Source organism: Diabrotica undecimpunctata, chromosome 1 (genome assembly GCF_040954645.1).
Source record: "Diabrotica undecimpunctata isolate CICGRU chromosome 1, icDiaUnde3, whole genome shotgun sequence".
Lineage (NCBI taxonomy): Eukaryota > Metazoa > Arthropoda > Insecta > Coleoptera > Chrysomelidae > Diabrotica > Diabrotica undecimpunctata.
In genome coordinates, this window is record NC_092803.1 from 154,969,567 (window position 1) to 154,990,120 (window position 20,554).

Here is a 20,554-nt window from a genome sequence, read left to right on the forward strand (position 1 = left end):
AATACTTAAAAAGCTGCAGGTAAAGACAGGTTACGGAACGAATTACTGAAATTGTGGAGCAACAATGACAGAACAATTAAAGAAAATACCAAAAGAATGGAGAGCGAGCGAACTAATTATATTATTCAAAAAAGAAGATAAAAAGCAGCCACAAAACTACAGAGATATAAACTTGTTAAATATTATCCTAAAACTTACAGTTAAAATTTTGTTGTTGTCTGAGGATAAGTTTAGCAGATGAACAACAGGATTCTCGTTGTAAAATATCGTGTACAGATGCAATATTCGTCATAAATCAAATTACTGAGAAATCACTTAAGTATAATAGATTAGCATTTATGTGTCTGATTCACTTAAAAGAAGCATTTGGCAGAGTCAAAAAAGACTCAAAGAAGACTCAAAGATATAATCGATCTTCTGTATAATGTAGAAGTTCCCCTAAATATTATAAAAATTATTAAAAACATTTACCAAAACAACAAAATGGAAGTCACAATAGATGGACAACTCACAGAAACAATAGAAATAATTGAGCCCTATGCTCTTTAATTTAATTATGGATGAATTCATCAAAAGCGTTAATCAAAAAAGAGGATACAGAATGTGAAACAAAGGAGTAACAATACTCTTTCACGCAGACTATGCAATATTGATTGTCCAATATAAAGATAGTCTGCAAAGACTGGTCCACAGATTTAACATAAGAGCAAAAGAATTTAATATGACAATCTCATCTCAGACAACTAAAACAATAATAATCAGCAAAGAGCCAAGCAGATGTAAAATAGAAATTAATGACATCAGTATTGAACAAGTATTGGAAATAAAATTCCTTAGAATTACACTGTCCAGCCATGGAGACCCGGACAAAGGAATGAAAAATTAACAACAAAAAGCAAATAGACTCACAGGATGCCTTAATAACACGATATGGCGAAACATTATAACACATAACACATTAACACTGAGATAAAGTCAATAATTTGTAAAGCCAGTGTAAGACCAATAATGGGATATGACTCAGAAATAAGACTCAAAACAGCCACAACACAAAAGCTATTAGAAATGGCAGAGATAAGAGTACTGAGAAGAATTACAGGAAATATTGGAGACCCGTATGGTCAAAACAGCAGAAGATAAGTCACCAACCGGCAGAAGTATCAAACGGCCGCGCAACAGATGGAGTGACCACCTTCTATGTAGGTATTAATCCGCCAGTGGACCAGTAGAATTGCTTATAAAGAGGAAGAAGAAGAGAAAGAAAAAGATCAGATACTGGTTACTTCAAAAAATTTGACCTAAAAAGGAAATTTTTTTGGCATTTCATAGTAAGAATTCACGAATAGTATTAGATCTTTGTAGGACTTTATCAATTGTTCACTTTTCAACTCTGGTAATCGTAGTATACTTCTGTGAATCCATGCCTCTAGGGACTCTAGCCAATTTATAGAGCCTACTTGTGGAGTTCAGATTGCAATGCCGTATAAGAGCATTAATTACATGTACCATTTTACCATTATGTATAAATGACAGCGTTTTCTGTCGATACAATCTTCAGTTTTTAAATCTCTAGCAGTCATTGCATCTTTGATGTCTTCTCTCCTGGACCGTCTTGGTATACATTGTTTTCTTCTAGTGGGTGAAGTCCATTTTTCTATCTTTTTGGCTCCTTTATTTTCAGGCATTCTCTGCAAATGTTTATACCAGTTTAGACTTTTGGCCTCAAATGTATCTATTAGGTCTAGATCAATTTCTCTTTCGCCGGCAATATCGTCTCCAATACTTTAGACTCATGGCCCTAATTTTTGATTTGATTCTGTGATTTATTTCTCAGAGTTCGGCTCCGTACAATCCAACACTTTTTATTATTGTTTTGTATAGTCTTTTTTTATTTTCTTTTGTTATTTCATCAGTCCACAATAGTCCATGTAACTTTCTAGTGGTTGATCTTGTTTGACTAATCCTTGTTTATTTCTCGGTCACTGCTGGCTTTGTAAGGATATACTTCAAATAACCAAGTATTTGAAGGTTTTAGCTGGATTTGTGTCTGTGGAGAGGTTTGGCTTCGAACTATGTTCATTAGCCACAGATCATACTAATCACCTAGGCCTTACTGACTTAAAATTAAATGTATTGTAATATACCTGAGGGGGCCTTGTAACTGGATCCCTACATTCGAGGGTTGAAAATCTTTTGATTCCAAGCCTTACTTCAAAGGACTTGTGAGTGGATGTATCTCCATAGGTTTGGTTCTTCAGTGACCGTTTAAGGATAAGGATTGTTAATGTGAGCAAATATAGCTCCAGAGAAATAAATCACTTTTAGTTTATCGATTTATAATTAACTATTTTTAGAGTAGAGAGGCCCAAAACGGCAGCAGCCGACTTTACAATATCAAATAATTCTTTCTTTATCACACGTAAAAGAGAATACCGTATTTATGAGAAAAATGCCCGATTTCGGCGTAGAGAAATATTTTATACATGAATTGAGAGTGTTTTAAAATGCACATGCCTCAAGGGCATTTGAGAACGAACTAATCTGATAATACTACTTGATGCGAACTTAAAGTGAAGATTACCCCTCTTGTATTTAGGTGTGAAAACTATTTAGGAGGCTGTGGCGCCAATAAGTCGGGTATCCCGAGCAAACTTCATAAAGTGACTATTTTACTTATTCTACACTAAGAAAAGTCTAAATTTACATTTTTATTTTATATTTTAAAAACAATATGTTCATTTCTGGAACAATACCTACTTTTAAAGATTACGTACTTGAGAGAGTAGTGACTACCTCAAAAAATTTTAAGCTATTTATGTTAAATATTTATTTTTGTTTCTTGAGAAATTCAGTTAAGAAATCATACACTGATTTGTTAAATGAGGCAATTAAACATGATATATTAAAATGACCCGCAATGTGTAATTTATATAATTTGCATAATAATTCTTTGGATGATCCCATGTGTTTGGTACTGAACTGTTGCTACACTCAAAGAAGGGGCTTTGAAATACGCCTTTTTTGAATAGATAGGCGGGAAAACAACTAAAATAATAAATTTTAGTTCTAGTAGAAAGCATATGATTTGGAAGGAGAAAAGGTTAGGTGAGGAATGCTATTGGACAGAGTTGGATGAATTGAATAATAGTGACTGTTATGAGCATTGATTATACTTGTATAAATATATAAAACCTTTTTTTACCGGTTTAATAATATATCGCATACTTGTTTGGTAATGACAATGAGAAAAAAGTTAAAAATAGTTTTATTGTACGATTTTTCACAGTATTATATATGAGTGCAGCCACGTGGCCAAGCTTTCTAACGGTTAAGCCCCCACTGGCGAACTGAGATATTTTTATTTTTTCGTACGAATATTTGTTAATTGGGCTGTCATCCCAGCTGTTATACATCTATACCGCTGTTTCGTTGATTTGTGAAATTATTTTTTTACTTTTAGTAATCGTTTCTAAAGAATGAGTGACAATCATTCCACTGTAACTATAACAATTTTTACCTTTATTTAATGAATAATGAAAAAAATAAAAAGCAGAATATTTGCTATCAGAATATACTTAACTTCATAATTGTTTTTAGTATTTTCGTTTGGACGATTTTTTTATTTTTTATTATATTATCTTCAGTCTCGTTTTAATTATTGTTAAAAAAACATTGGGTATAAAATCTCATACAGATAAATAAAGGTTCTAAAAGGTATATGAATAGGGGTAGCTGATGAAAAATCCATGAAAACGCAAAGGCTGATTATGCTTTGTTTTTCTTAAACACAATCTTAAAAGGTGAAAAAATTAGTTTTTTTCTATAAAATACTCCAGTCGTCAGAGACGAAAATGCCACTGAACCTCAAAACTCTTACGGACAAACTGAATTGTGCAAAATGTCACTTTTGGGACCCCAAAATAATGCAAAAAAGTTTACCAATTTTACCCACCGGCTTCTTCCTAAAGACTCAACCTTTGGGGGGGGGGGGGAACAAAAAAAGTTAATTAGTTGAATTTAACAACAAAAATGTTTATTAGCACTTTTTATGTAGAACAAACCGTTCTCTTAGAAACAAAGCTTAATGCCACCGGTTATTTTTACCGTTTTCGTGAAAGCATTTTCCATGACGTGCAATCGTTTGTGATGTGAATGATAAAATTCACCGTTTTTTTGAGCATATTTTTAATGCCTCTCATTTGTTACCAAATCTCAAAATTGAAATTTCAGGTTAAATGTTTTGAATATCGGACTCTAATAATGAAAATTCCATAGTGTAATTAGTTATAAAAGTAATAAATTTGATTTATGAGAATCGTAAAAAATATTAAAAATCTCTAAACGTTTACTTATTTCGGGCGCGTACCCGACCTTCAGCGCTTCAAACCTTGTTTCTGAGAGAACGATTCATTCATAAACATTTTTATTTGAAACATTTTTTTTTCTACGGCGTTCCAATTCTTTGTGAATCGATTTTTTCATCCCCCTCTGCAAGGCCTTGATGTGAAAGTGGTAACCCGTTTGTCATCTTTTTTTAGGTCTCAAAATTGATATTCTCAGCAAAATTCTGCATTGCAACTGGACTAGAACATTTTTTTATATAGATATTCTAGAACAAAATGGTTCAAATACAAGTTGCAGATCATTAAATGTTCTTTAATTTTGAGAGTTTTCATATTAAAATACATAACCGATTGACCGAGCTAATTTCAAAAAAGCCTTATTTTTACAGTAATTTACAAATATTAATAACGTTTTTTTTTTAATCTTGACATGTATTATAAGTAATCAAAATTAACGCTTAATGAGTTTCTAAATTGTGCTAAAATTTGAACAAATGGACCAAATTGTTTATAAGTTGTTCAATTTGTTTATCCCGGAGATAAATTATTTAAACAACTGTACTTGCCGAATCAGTCTCAACATTTTATTAAATTTGTTATTAAAAAATAGTTTAAAAAAGGGCTGACTTTTATCTTATAAACATTTATAACTTTGTTTTATGTAACACCCCTGTAGCTACGCTCGATGAAAATCTGGTGAAAAAAAGACACAAAACAAAACAAAACCTTGTATTACCAATAGAAAACAAGTAGCATTTTTTTCTTAAAACTATATTTCCATTATTTATTATTTATTAATATTAAGAACTGAAAAACAAACAAATTCCAAACAAAAATCTTTATTTTGTGATCCAACTAATAAATGGCGTATCCAGTGAACTAGTAAAAATTTAAAAACACCGTTAACGTGATGCTACTCGTAAAATACCGCCATGGAAATGTGGAGAGTTGTGCTCTACAATATCTCGGCTTGTTTCTTGTTATTGGTCACAGAAGGTTCTATTTCTTCTTTTTTTTTAATGTGTGTTTTTTCGCCAGCTTTCCATTGAGCCTTTTTACAAGCATGTGACATAAAAAATATCAAAGTATTATATTTCAAAGTATACTATTTATCCATCTTGTAACTTTTTTGCTGTTATTTCTTGTTATGTTATGTTATAAAAAACCACTTTATTCTCTTTAAACGTAATTATTAGGTTAGGATAGTACTCAAAACTGTACTCAAACTAGACAACTCCGGCTAATAAAAATTAAATTTATTGAGAACCCATAGAGAACTACTCTATCTTAAGATTAAAAAAAAAGAATATTTAGGGTAAGTGAATCACCCTTGAACAAAATACGTCCTGGGGTAAACGTAATGTTGTGTTATAACACAAAAACAATATACCTTCAAAAAAGTAAAAGATTATTACGAAAATATAATTTATATTTCAGACTATCTGGCGACAAAATAAAATTTTAACATCATTATGTCTAACAATTACACAAGAAAAATTAACAAAATCTTTCACGCTTTAAATAAATAATTGTTTTATTTATGCCAATTGAATTCTGAGTTCACTCTTCTCTTCGTAGCGTTGTTTTTGTTCTTTTTTGATTTTTTTACATACATTTTTAATTTTTGCGACTCTTTTGTTAAATGTGTTATCATATTTATTATCTATTCTATTTGGCTATCACTTTTGTGACTTTTAACTGAGGTTTTTATTTCGTCTGCAAAATTGATCGAGTGTATAATTTTATTATTGGAATTACTATTCTCTTTGCTATTAACAAATACCACCCTCGCGACTCAACGCATCGAAGGATGATGGTTTTCTCAAGCAATAGTTGTCTCTTTCTTATGTTTAGTTTATTTTCCATATTTTTTCATTAATAAGGTTATTCTTCATTTAAATCAATTTTTAGTTATTTTGGAACTGTTCGATGTAGCAGTATCCACTTTGAATTTTAAAAATGTTTTCGTCTATTCAGCGTCTATTTTCTGTCCCACTTTCTGTACTATCGGTAAATCAAGTTTCCTTTCGCTGTCCCATTTTTATAGATATTATTTAATATTGCTGTACTAATGTCTGTTTTAATTTTTTTAAACTATCGTTCCCACTTGTATTCTTCTGTTACGCACTACGAATAAAATCAGAGTTTGAAATTATTACGAAGCCGATTTTCCCCAGTTTCTTCACTTTTACTAAAGATGCGAGTATCATTATATTTACTATAGATATTAAATTACATTGGAAATAATGGGCTGCTCTGTCTTTTGACTTTTTCATTTTTCACTGCGAGGAATTATGTTTCTCAAACTTTGCTTCAATCTTTTCATATTTACTTTTAATTAGTTTCGTCAGGTATTTTAGGACGATCATGTTATTAAATATTGGCTAAATTAAATGCGATTGTACTTTATTGGAGGTTTTTTCGTAGACTACGAAACTATAAAACTATACCTATAAGCAACTCCGTTCTATCGATGATTTTTGGTACGTGATATGAAACTCACAAAAACCATAACTATCTTTTATTCTTCTTCTCCAAGTAAGCTGGGACAGACTCGATCAAGCATTGCATTGAGAAAAAATGTAAAGGTAATATTGCAGTATAAAACAAAGTGTAGGAGGGGGCCAAAAGGAAAATAACATTCGTGGCTACAGTCTATAATAATAACTGTCAAATGTTTTAAGAAGATTAAGATTTGACACCAAGTACGTTTAACTAAAATTATAATACTTTTTAAACCGTTACACAATATCCTTAATAAACACCAGGTTTCGTGCTCTGTATATTTACAACTGCAACAACTGTCATAAATTAGCTGATATTAACTACATTCAATATATAACGTCTATTTTAATGCAGCTTAATTGAAGTTATATAAATATATTCACGGTGAAGTGAATTTATCATTTCCTTTAATGTAATTACTGATTTATTTTATATAATTTAATTTTAGAGGTTTGGTGTGAAGGAAATGGAACTCCTGTTTATATTCTATCTATATTGAAATTGGATAAATTTGTGTTACTCAATTTGTGTTACTATAACATGATTAGAGATTTATCGTTTTTTAATTCCTAATAACTATAAATTTAATTAAGGTCATATAATAATCAGTACGACGTAATTGGGAAATTCAACTTAGTATTCGTTTACCCTAAGATATTGACTTTACTAACTATTACTAACTGATGCTATGTGTAAGAAAACGAAAGGCTTTCGAAATGTAGACCTATAGGGGACTGTTAGAAATTCCGTAGATTATAAATCAAACACGCTTGTGATAAGCGTTTGGAATATTTACATCTATCTTCAGTAAGCAGCTTCAACTATTAAGTGCAAATGTTATTAGAAAATATTAACGTATGGTCCTAAAGTTTTGGGAAAATTTTCAAAAGCATATAACTCTGACCACAATAATCTTATATTTTTATTAAATTATTCAACAATTTAACTTAACTATCCTTATTATAAATCAAAATTCAAATGACAGACAAGGGACCATTATTTTCGATTTGCCTAATAATTCCCCTGACACGTAGCATCATCCGTTGGACGACCTCGGTGTCAATTTCTGTAATTTTTGTATATATGCGGCGTCTTAACTGTTCCTGATTTTGTGCTTCCCATCCGTTATTATAGACTTTCCGACTTAATATTGCCCACAACTCTTCAATTGGACGAGCCTGAGGTAGGTTGGGGAGATTGTCTGCTTTAGGTAAAAAGGTAATGTTGTTAGTTTCGTACCAGTCCCTTTTGATCCTCGCGTAATGACATGAAGCAAGATCTGGCCAAAAGACTATTTGATTATTTGCATGATGTGTGTTCACAAACTGAAGCAATTTAGAGAGACATCTTTGAATATAAATATTTGCGTTTAAGGCTTTGCCTCGAACAACACCAATGTAGGGCTGTGAGATAAAGCCAGCCTCAGAAATTGCACACCATACCAAAATTTTGTCCTCAAATTTTTTCTTACTTTTGAATTTTATTTCGTCAGGTACATTTTCGTAATCGTTCGTGTAAAACCCATCGTTACCCTTCATCTCAGAGTTGGACAAAGTAAAATATTTTTCATCGTCCATCACAATCAACTTGTTGACGACATGCACTCGCCTTAACGCGCGGCAACATCTCGGAATTCTCTCTATCCTCTGTGTATTTTGGAGCTTTCCTTCTTTTCCGGTAGATAATATTGTTACTCGATAGGGTTCTGTATACTGTAGTCTTTCCAACATGAAATCTTCTGTCCAGTTTTCGCTGTGAGACCCCAATTTTGTTCTTAGCTGCTTCAATCAGTTTTGCCTCTCTTATATGGTTCAAAATCCGCGGTCGGCCACTTTTACGCAAGTTAACACATGGTACCCCTTCTTCACATTCTCTGATTGTGCGATAAATTGTCGATTTGCTTATGTTTTGATCTCGATAAATATTAAAAACATCTCGTTTCGACATTCGCCCAACCATATTATAAACACCTCGACGGATATCAATTTTATCAGACATTTTACAGAGCACAAACCAAAATATTCTGATTTGTTTATTAAATGTCAATAACTGATGACATTTCAATTCCATGGCCTGCTTTGTTAAATGCATTTTGCTTCTCAATCAGACCAGGTGAAATTTTTCCCAAAACTTTAGGACCATACGTTATTTCGACTTTTGACAACTGGTTATATATTTAATGTAAATTATATCTTTTGGAAACGCGATATTGATATTCATAGTATTTTCGTTTATTTTACATAGAAATCTCTCTTCAGTCCTGACCCCTCGAAGGGAGTATAGTTGTCATCGTGATGTCGCATATGTCTGTCTACCAAGATCTCTTCTGTCTCTAGTCATTTCTTTTAACTCATGCATGTCTTTTGCATATTCTTGTAAATTGGTTAATCCATCTTCTACCCTTCTACCTTCCTACCTTTCCTTGGATAATAAGTATTTCTATGTTTTCTGCATCTACTTTCATAACTCTCGTAACATGTGTAAAGTATTTTAATTGGAGATGAACTTTGCTGGAGAGCTGTGTATTGACGTTTAGTTCATTTAAAATTGAAGTATTTATCCGATGGTTGGTCCACGAAATTCGTAACAATTTTCGTATTCGTAACATTCGTAACAAAATCGACACATCCGTATTGGGAATATTCAGCAGTTGATCAACCTTATTTTTAGAGTTCGTGAAATTTGAGAGTCCTCCCATATTTTATCCACCTTTTCTACGGCGATATATTACATCTAAGTTTTATTTCTGCCTGTAGTGACCCTGTATTTTGTGATCAGTGATCTCAGATACAAGTATGAGCTCACAACCTCAAGCCGATCCCTCGTGCTTATGTGTGAATGATTATTATGTCATGTATGTAGTCTATTCGCCATCATGATCTTTGATTTCTTTAACTGCAGACCAAATATTTAATTTTCGTTTTCGATAGTCATATGAGACAAATTAAATCCTCTTGGCAATTTGCAAGAAGGGCTCGCTGTATTATCTGCAAAATATAGGTTGTTTATATTTCGGTCATTTTGCCATAATTTTGACACTTTTGAAAGCTTTGTCATAATCTATAAATAAATGTATAGTGCGATATTAAATTTCTTAGATTTTTCTATTATTTGTCTTATATTTAATTTAATTGAGGCTGCACCAATATTGGTAGAATAAGCTGAGAATGATGATGATGATAATAGTAATGATTTAGACGGTATCTCTACCTCTAGTAAATCTCTTGACGTAGGTCGGTTTGTAGAAAAGTTTTCAGTCTTTCATTAATTATGTGTAGCATTATTTTGCTGGCACGTAAGATAAGGGTGATGGTTCTATAAGAATTGTTGCATTAATAAAAGCTGTCAATTTTACATATCTTTGCTATTGTAGATTTTGTCCAGTCGTCAGACTAACGCTTGGAATGAGATATTTTGTTACAGAACAAGTATAGCACTTTTATTTCAGTTTTTTCTGTAACTTTAAGTATTTCTGCTGTTATCCTATCTGGACTTGTTGCGTTTTTATTCTTGTGTTTTCTGATGGTCAGTTTTATTTTATTCTCAAGTATTTTAGGTTCTTTTTCAGTTTCTTTAGGGGTTTGGTGAAGTTCCTGACGTTGATCATGTTTATGTAGATTTTGGTAATATAATTGCTACGCTATTTATTCCTTGTTGGTTTTGAGGGTTCTTGTATGACCTTAAACGGAGGCCAAGTCCAGGCTTTAAAATGTCTCGCTATGTACCGAAATTTTCTAAATAGATCTTTGGGTTGATTGATTTGAACTTGGTTTTCAATTTCTTTACATATATTGCGACAGTATTGTTGTTTATCAACCTTGCATCTTCGTTTTATTTCATTGTCGCGGTTTCTTAAACTAGCTTCTATCTATTTACTAAGTAGACTACTTTGACAAAGACTTCTTCTTTCTTCTCAAAATTTTAAGTGTTTTATTTATTTTTTTTTAGTGTGTGACCATTAGCTGAATTTTCTTTTCTTTATAGTGTTTAATTATTTCTTTTTTTTTTTAATCAATTTGATTTCTAGACCTATCTCCAGGATTTTTAAAAGTATTAAGTCGGCGTACATGGTGTTTAAATTGAGTATTTATAATGGAACAGTTATTAGTATGCTTCCCTACTTTAATCCCTACTTTTGTGTAGTCTGCTGTGCTGGTTGGCTTATAAACTGGTATGATATTTAGTTTATATCGTTTGCCTCTCAATTTAAGGAGAACCGAGCTATCGCTGACAGCTCTAAATTCGATGACAGATTTGTTTAATCTTGGTGAAACCAGATTGGCAACACTTGTATAGTTTTGAATCTCACCGCCAAAACAATAAACATAATTAGCATTATGTGTTCTAAAATATCCCTCTTCTAACAATACATTTCAGCTAGTTCTGAGATTTCATTGTTATACTCGGCTAGCTGTCTTTCAATAATTGACAACTTACCTGTGATTAATTTTCTGAGTTTTAATTTATGTGGACCAGTAGCTGCACCAGGACACAGGACTATGACATAATAAAAGAAGCCAGTTATATAGCATTCTCCAAATTATTGATATATAACTTATTCAAAACCCTTTCTTAATATAATAGTTAAGTGAAACAGTGGTGGGAGGAGGGTGTACAAGAGTAGAATGCGAAAACATAAGGTACTCTTTTATTTAAATCTGACTCTTACTTCACGCTGGTGGCCCGTGTTGGTAACAGAACGTAAAAAGAGAAAAAGCAAAAATGCGGCCCCAATTATGCTAAATGAGAACAATTGCGTAGCAAATTCCTCGGCAGAATGCAGTAGTATCTGGTTACACATATTGAAAGAGGAAATCAATAAAAAGAAAATAAAGATATTAGTAAGTCAATAACATATTAAGGATACATCAATTATATTTTAAAATTAAATACATATTTAATCAGAGTTTTGTATTAATATTGAGAGTAAACTAAATATAAGACCAAATACTTACCATGTCGAGATAGTATCAGGCGGTTATTTTCCTAGCTTTTTTCTCATGATTTTCTATGGGATCACTAACACGAGAATTTTACTGTCATCATTGCAGGTGGTTGTCTTTTTAAAGACAAATCACATACTTACTATGATTTTTCTGGCGGGTATTCTTAAGTTAAAGTTGATTTCATATAATCAAATGAACTATCTTTCAATAAAGTCGTCCCACCAACACAACTCAAAAATATTGACAATATAATTTTAAAGTTATTTATGTTAAAATGTATATATCTGAATTATTAATATGAATAAGTTAGATAAAATTAAGTGACTAGAATAATTTTCTACCAAATAACAAACAAAATTGTTTAATTTATTAATGTTTTGTATTTTGACACCGATTTCCGAAGTGGAAATCGTTCAAATAAACTTAGTTTAAAGAAAATGTGTGCCTTATTCCCAAAAAAAATAGTAAATTGCATTAAAGATTTAGTAATATGCCGTGTTACTATAATAACCCCTTTATGATTCTTATTATAAAAAAATCAATTATTTTAAAAAATATATAGTCTAATTCTTTTTTTTTTTTTTTTTCTTAATAAGCCCCTTCATCTTAAACTCATACGCTACTTGGAAACCATAAATCAGATTTTTCATACTCAGTTGCTTCGTAAACAGTTGCCTTTAACATTTTCTCGATATAATAAATTAGCTACATTTCAAAGATACCATCAACAAATACAATCGTTTGTAATATATTCCTGTCGATATAGTTTATTATTGGTATATTTACTGAACTGTGAATTTTTCCTTTAAGTTGACTTATTGGTCCGCTAAAAGGATCAGAGACGATAATAAACAACACCATACAATACGTACTATTGTAAATATTCTTATAATTTTGAATATTGGTTTCAATATTCAAATAATAATATAAATAATAATTTTCAAATAATAATATAAAAAATTTTGAACATTAAAATAATTGATTGTTTCAGTAGTATGCAACGTGACTGAGACTTCATTTTAAACTGATCTTTACTTAAATTGGCATAGACATGTCGTAGTAATATGGCTTATTGCAAAATTAGTCGAGTTTGGCCTACACCGTTCACACAGCGCCAATTGTCGCGACAATTGAGATTTCGAGTGGTGGGGGGGCTCACTGGGCGCAGCTCATTGTCCTTTGACTACTCCCGGACACAACTGAATTTTGGGCCAATTGTGAGGGCAGTTGGCGAGGCAATTGGCCTGAAGTGTTTAGACGAAGACAATAATTTCATGCCAGTCAGTTGTCTTCTGACAATTGTCTCGCCAATTGTCATCATGTAAACTGTAAACGTCATTGCAAATACCTTAATCCCATACTTTGCAGGTTTGTTTAGGATATAAATGCCAACAAACGTTTCCCACAGTTCTCGAATCGGTGCTAAGTTATCAATCTTTTTTCTTTCGTTGCGAGTATTCATATTATCGAAACGTAGTGAATTAAGTAAAAATTCATTCTTCTGTAAGACATCACAGCCGGAAATATTTCCACTCCCGTTCCGTCAGTTGACCAAAACTCCTTCAGATATAATCTACCTCCTTTTAAAATTCCAAATAGTCTTTGTAACGAGTTACAAGTGTAGAAATATAAATATTGGTATTTTCGACAATTATGTTGATCATCTGATCGTCAAAAAAAGATTGAAAAGTTTCTGTAGGCATTCTAGCGTTTTTCGCACTTTCTATGGGACCAGGCAAATGTGACATTATATTGTGACTTCAAGTTCGCACTTGCTGGTTTGGCACATGTTTATTCCATTTTGTAATATCATCTTTTGCTGTACAATAAAGATGCCTATTACTACATCTACAGATGCTAGTGCTAGCCGAAATTTCTGAAGTATCTTCAAAATCTATCTCTTCTTCTGTGTCACTTTCAAGGTGTTCAATGTTTCATAGATGTCGTCTTCTTCGTCAGAAAAGCCTTTCTCTTCTAAATCATCCTCGGCTTCTACTTCATCATACAAATTGTGTAGTCTAGTTATTTCTGCTAAATAAGGATCCATTTTTAAAACGATTTACTACCTAAAATAATAAAAATTTGTCTCAACAGAAGTTACAGTAATAGTTTGAGTTAACCTACCGCTTCTAGATTTTGTAACTGCAAAGCTCGGGTAGTGTCTCGTGGACAAAAATAGATTGGGGTATTTTCCCCCATTTTTGGGGTAATTTCAAAGGGTCTGGGGGAATTTTTATAAGCTAAAATGGATGGGGGGTTATTTGGGGCAAAAATTGTGGCGGATTTTAGGGATCATCATTAATTAAATTTGCGATTGTAGATAGAACTGACTAGAAAAGGCTATTTCTTACGACCTACATAAATAAATAATATACATATCTGGTTTTTTCAGTAAATACCTGTAAGGCATCAAAAAAAAATGTACTTATCTAAATATTTTACAAAAATATAGTCCTTCAGTTTTGAAATATAGATCATTTTGTCCTACAGATCACCGTCATGTGGTGACATAAGTTTTATGAATATGTACTTCCATATATCGGCTGTGGATTAAAGTCACGTTGGATTCAGAATATAGCCAAAACGGAAGGCTAAGAAATTGGGTCGTTATTGAGTTAATAAAAGAACAAATCGTCCCAATTTTACACATAAACACTGGTGTCCAATTTTCTAATTGTGTTTTTTAAATTTAATTTTAATTTTTAAATGTAAGTCACATCACTGGTGACATCAGTTTTTATAAATCGTAAACTAAAATTTTTTTCATTTTTTAATATGAAAAATTATTTTAATTCATTGTTTTAGTATAAATAGTATAAAAAATCTGTTTCAGTCTGTTTCAGTCTACAGTCTTTTCAAATTTATAAAAATTGTAATTATGCGACAAAATTTTAAGTTTGGGGGATTTGAGCTTAAATTTGGGGGAATTTCAGTTTCTAAGTGGGGGATTTAGAAAATCACATCTGGCAACTCTGGCACTGCACAAACTCTCAGAGACTTGGAATCAAACTGCGGCCTGGCGCATATGCTACTACGCTGTAATTGATGCAGCTACTCAAGCGCCCGCGCATTAAAACTAACTATTTGCAAATTGTAAAAATATGATCGGCTTATCTCACAGACACGCACCCGTGCCGCGAAGGGTTAATCTCTTTATTATTTTGGTAGTCTTTTTTTATTAACTATAACCTTTTTTTTATTTATATTCACCTCTATTTTCATTTTTAGTATTTATTCAGTCCACGAATTCACCAGCCTTTGCATTTTATTTTTATTGTTCGATACCAGTACAATATTTCTGCGTAAAGTAAACTCTGTTATTTTACTGGTTGCAAGTTCCTGTAACCAATTATTATATTAGGGTTTTCTTCTTTAGCTTTGTGGTTCTTGAAACTAATAATGGAATTGATACATTTAAGAAAAAAATAGAATAACATGGAGTTGGTCTTGCGTATTCGCTGTCAGAATAAAACAATTAAGAGATATATCTATCTATCTAATCAGTTTTTTACTAAGACGGTAATGGTCTTTTCAAAGCCCATTGTTATAAAATGAAGCTTATGAAATAAAAAAATATTAAAATCAAATATTCTCACTTTTCCATGGAAAACTACTCATAAACATACAATAATTTGTCTATATTGTTTTTGGAATTATGCTAATTGTGTTTTTCAAATTATAGTCCATAATTAGATATGTAGTAAATCAGATCATTAATAAATATACGTAATTACAAAATGCTGGTAATAATATCCTGATTGTATACATTCGTTATTGTTGGAACCGTTGATATTTTATACGTTTTATATTGTAATTTATAAAATTTTATTTATTGGAAAGCTCCAATATAATTAAAACTTTCCTTCGAAATTAATGGCTTAATATTTTTTTGAAATTTTTAATTCAGTAAGAGTTTTTTGAAGCAAACTTAAATTTGATTTAATAAATGAAAGTTGCTGCTGAAGAACGTTGTTTTTAAAAATTTGTTTAGCATTTAGCAGAGATTGGGAACTTTCATCCATTAAAGCGTCAATTATATTTTTTAAATCTACGAAATAGTCTGAATAGAAAAAAGCGGTTTCCAACCATGCTCCCCATTGAGTTAGAACGGGTTTTGGTGAAGTGGAATATTTAGAAGCATTTCTTTATAAAGTTAAATTGTTATAGCAGATTTGAGGAATACTTTTTTTATGTTTCATATCAGGGAGTTTACAAAAGGAAACTGTTTTCTAATTTCTTCCGCAACTCTGTTCATTCCATGTGCTAAACAATTTTTATTAACAAATAATCAAAAAAAAATTAATAATGTGTCTGGTGACCCCGTAGCTGAATACACTCCTGTATACGTCTAGGCATTGACAAAATGAGATGATCGATGTTGCTTGTGGCACCTTGTTCCAAGCAACTTGAACTTCATGTATTAACTGTGCCAGAGTCTGTGGAGGATGGTGCAAAGTGGACAGTCTCCTTCCCATCATATCCCATACATGTTCGATAGGATTTAACTCCGGAGCACGGGGTGGCCACGGCAAAATATTAATGCCAGCTTCTTAGAGAAAGTCTATAGTTTGACGAGCAATATGGGGACGCGCGTTTCTTACTGGTGATCGGCTACCATAGGCAATAGCCACCCAAACCATTACTCCAACTGTCCTGTGTACATGTCTCTCAACAGCAAACCCGATATCTCGTCGCTCTCCAAGGCGGCATCTTAACATCCTACGACCATCATTCGTTGATGAGAGTGATCCGCAGTCACAGGAAGCACTAGTCTTGGCGGAATGAAACCAGTCCAAAGGCTCGAATGCGACGGTATAGTGTAGGCATACTGACAAGTCTACCTACTACTACAAATCATTGGTCAACAATTTGACGCGTAGTAGCAAAACGGTCTCGCAGAGCAAGTAATCTTAAGCGCTTATCTTGACGCTCTGTGGTACAACTCCGTTGACCAGTAGGTTTTCTTCGTGTTACTCTACCTTCGTTTATCCACACACGACAGACACGCATAACCGTCATTACCGTACAATCAACGCGACGGCCTATTTCGCGATACGACAAACCCATATCTCTATACGCAATAATTCTGCTCCTGTCAAAATCGCTTACATGGTGGTAATTTTGATGTCTTCGAACTCGAGGCATTTTCTTACACTGAATATAATTAGACTGAGGAATAATAACTAAAAGTTTCTATACAAACCGGTTTTTACAAATCGGTATCTTCACAAAAAAATTTAAAGGTAAAACTTTATTTTTACAAAAAGTAGAAAAGATAAAACATTGATATTATTATCATAGCATGTTTTAAATGTTGTCATTCTGTTGCCAAAAAATTAAGTTCAAGAATTTATTCCTTCTAGGTGTAACACTTCTAATATCATTGAGTATAGTTAACAAATTAAACAAGCCCGACTGACGATGCTTAAGTTTTTACTTCCACTTTTGAGAACAAAATAATTTACAAATGAACAATTCTCTTTATACACCGAAACAACCTTTCATTACGGAATTATATTCAGTTACCTGCTACAACAATACCGAGAATATTAGTTAGTATTTATAGATACTATCGGTAATATTGAAGAGTCAAATATTGAAATAAAATGAACATTGAAATTTCCAGTTACTTAGTCAGTTACTTATGGTTAGATAAATATTATTTAAATTTTGCAATTCGAAATAAATTGATGTTTATGCATTTTATGCAATTTTTTGTATAAATATGTAAAATCCCAGATATTTCATGAAATATGCAATATATGCATTTTCCAAGTCTAACTATATGCTAATATTATAATGCCAATATTATTAGAACGAATGGGCAAAGAAAGAACACTAATCCCAATCCGACGTCTGAAAGAGCGAGAATATGAGAAAAAGAAGACCTGAATATAATATGATTTAATAGTATCAAAGATATTAATAAACTTAACTTAATTGAAATGTTAAAACAAGATTTAAAATATTTATGTATGGTGCTTATACAATTTTATATATTTTCTATTTTTTTTTTCCAGGATATTGTCCAGAAACATTTGACACCTACCTTTATTACATCGCAGACTTTGAGATATGCTGGCCAGAAACTCCTCCTGGGAAAATGGTAAATCACTCTTGTCCAGAGGTGAACGGTTTTGACAGTTCCAAGTTTATTTACAAAGAATGTCTGCAGAATGGCAGTTGGTTTATTAAATCCATCAACGGAACGCTTATACCTTTTGTGAATTATTCACAATGTTTCAATATGGATGAACTGGAGGTAAGTGTTTATTGATTTTCTATTGTTAACTGATGAAATAATGATTACCGGACTTAAAAGTAATAGGCAAATTAACTTGAAACAGTATTCTCATTGACACGAAAAACAGACATCCCTAAACCCTTAAAATTGTCTAAATTGTTGTTGTGTAACTTTTTGCAAAAACTATTACGGTTTAATATTAATTTGGTCTTTGCTGTTCTACGTTCCGATCCCAACAATTTCCATTATTTTGTTCCTCACTATTATGCTTACATCGGTACTCGACATGTCCTTCACTAAACATCTAATTCCGTAGCACTGAGTAGTTTTTTGCCGTTTTCTGTCTATCTCCAGGTTTCTGCTTCATAGAGTGCGATAGTTTTTATGATCTTATTCTACATGTTAATTTTTTTTCCTTTACTGATAAGAAGTACCACCATATTTGTGCCACCATATACTATTAAATCTGTTTACTCTTCTTCTTTCTTGCAATATTCGTTCACTTATGATAGCAATATTGATAATGTACTTATTATATATCTTTTTTATCAACATGTTTATTTCTTTCTGTGTTCTTTCTTTTGTTGGAAGTCTTTCCTAAAAGAACATATATTTCCGATGTCCATATTTCTTGTCGATTTTTTTGATCTCCGTCAGGGCACGGATATCTATGTTAATTTTTGGTATTCCTTCTGCTGTTTCCTAAGTTTTGTGGCAATTTGACGTTGAAGTTTGAATTATGATTCAGAGAGCTTTGTTCTGAAACTTTTTTATGGTCTCTAAGTTTGAGTTCCTAGCAGTGCGCTACAATTGGATGCCGTATATTCATATTGGTTTAACATATCATTAACAGGAACTCTTCATTTCGTTAATCTTGTAGTCATTGGATCACGATGGGATACAAGTACTGCAGTGTCACCTACGAACATTGCTGTTATTGTGGTTTCAAGCATTAAAAGCAGATCTGCATTAAAAATATCATACAGCATTCGTCCTAACATACTGTCTTATGGTGCTCCTAATTTACGTAAATATGTCTGAATACTCTGATTTATATTTCCCAGAAATATTTATCATAAAGGTAACAAGTTGGTAGAACTGATGAAGCAGAAGTTTATAGTTTTTAATAGTAGACTTTATTCCAGAATTTATTAAAGGCGTGACTTCAAAATTAAAAAATGCTGCTGAGTAATATAATTTATTCTTCGAGATCATTACTGATATATTTAACTAATCTATGAACTTGTTTTAGAGACCCATGTTCTTGTCTAAATTCAAACGATGCTTTGGGAGGAGGTGTTTAGTATTTAGGATTAATTTAATTAATTCCATTATTAATTATTCTAGGAACTATAAAGCACACTGGTAGTAAACTTATTGAACTATATGATAAATATTCGTCTAGTTTTTCTTTGGCATTGCTATCATAATTATAACTGTCATTTTTGGTTTATATGGAAAATAGGTTACTTTTATTATTGCGTTAAAAAATTGTATTACAGCAGTTATTCCTTTAAGGGTTTTTTGTTGTGCCGACTTGTAAACAGGTGGTAACCAGGATCTTTCTAAAAGTTAATATCGTTTATCATAATATTCTTAACTTTATTGGATTTAAATTTTATCAAAAAATTCTATTTAAATCGGTTTATTTATACTATTTATTTCCTCCACTTCTTTATTACTTAATAGTGTCGTTGAGAACTGTAAGGAAGCAGGTCTGGATCTGATCATACGGAGAACCAAAATACTCTTAATAGTAAATATCAGAATATAAGACCGTCTACATATGTAAATAGTATCAAACTTAAGCAAGTTAATCAATCTGTTTAAGTTGGATATAAGCCAGTAATGCAAAGAGTCATTTATGGTCAATAAGTAAGAGTCAATTTCAAGAGTGAAATTAGATCCAGAATTGAGCAGGCGATAGCCGCTTTTAGAAAGATGTCGAGGTATTATGTAAAAGAGACTTAAAATTGACATTACGGATCCACCTACTTCGCTGCTACGTGTTTTTTGTCTTATTTATGGTATTGAGTATTGAAAAGTAAATAAAAATGATTTAAATCGCCTTAAGGCTTTCGAAATGTGGTGTTATAGAAGAATTTTAAAAGTTTCTTGAGTGAAGAAGATTCGAAACTCCACAATACTACAAATTCTCAGCAAGACTACTGAGATTATAAAAAGCATCAAGAAGAGAAAGCTGGAGTTCTTCGGATATGTAAAGAGAGGCCCCAATATAGATTGCTACAAAATATTATGCAAAGGAAAATAGCAGGCAAATGCAGTACAGGACGAAGAAAGAGTTCATGGTTGAAAAACTTGTGATATTGGTATAAAATTGATACAAGGGATATGATTAAGAGTGACAGTGAATACAATTAAGATAGCTATGAGTGCAGAAAGGACATGGTACGTGAAGAAGAATAATTCTTTATTTGTCGATTCCTACCATAATTTAAAACATACAATCACTATTATTTATCGATGGTATTAATGAGATAACTATACCAAATTAC

The 20,554-nt window shown here is 31.9% G+C and overlaps 1 protein-coding gene across 2 annotated transcripts in view; it reads left to right on the forward strand.

Annotated features, from left to right (window-relative positions):
- Window positions 1-20,554, forward strand: part of LOC140432405 (calcitonin receptor-like) — a 465,986-nt gene that overhangs the window by 209,971 nt on the left and 235,461 nt on the right. For both annotated transcript variants that reach the window (XM_072520283.1, XM_072520282.1), the window contains exon 3: window positions 17,815-18,056. In XM_072520283.1, the coding sequence (XP_072376384.1) occupies window positions 17,815-18,056 (242 nt within the window). The remainder of the gene's footprint in view (window positions 1-17,814; window positions 18,057-20,554) is intronic.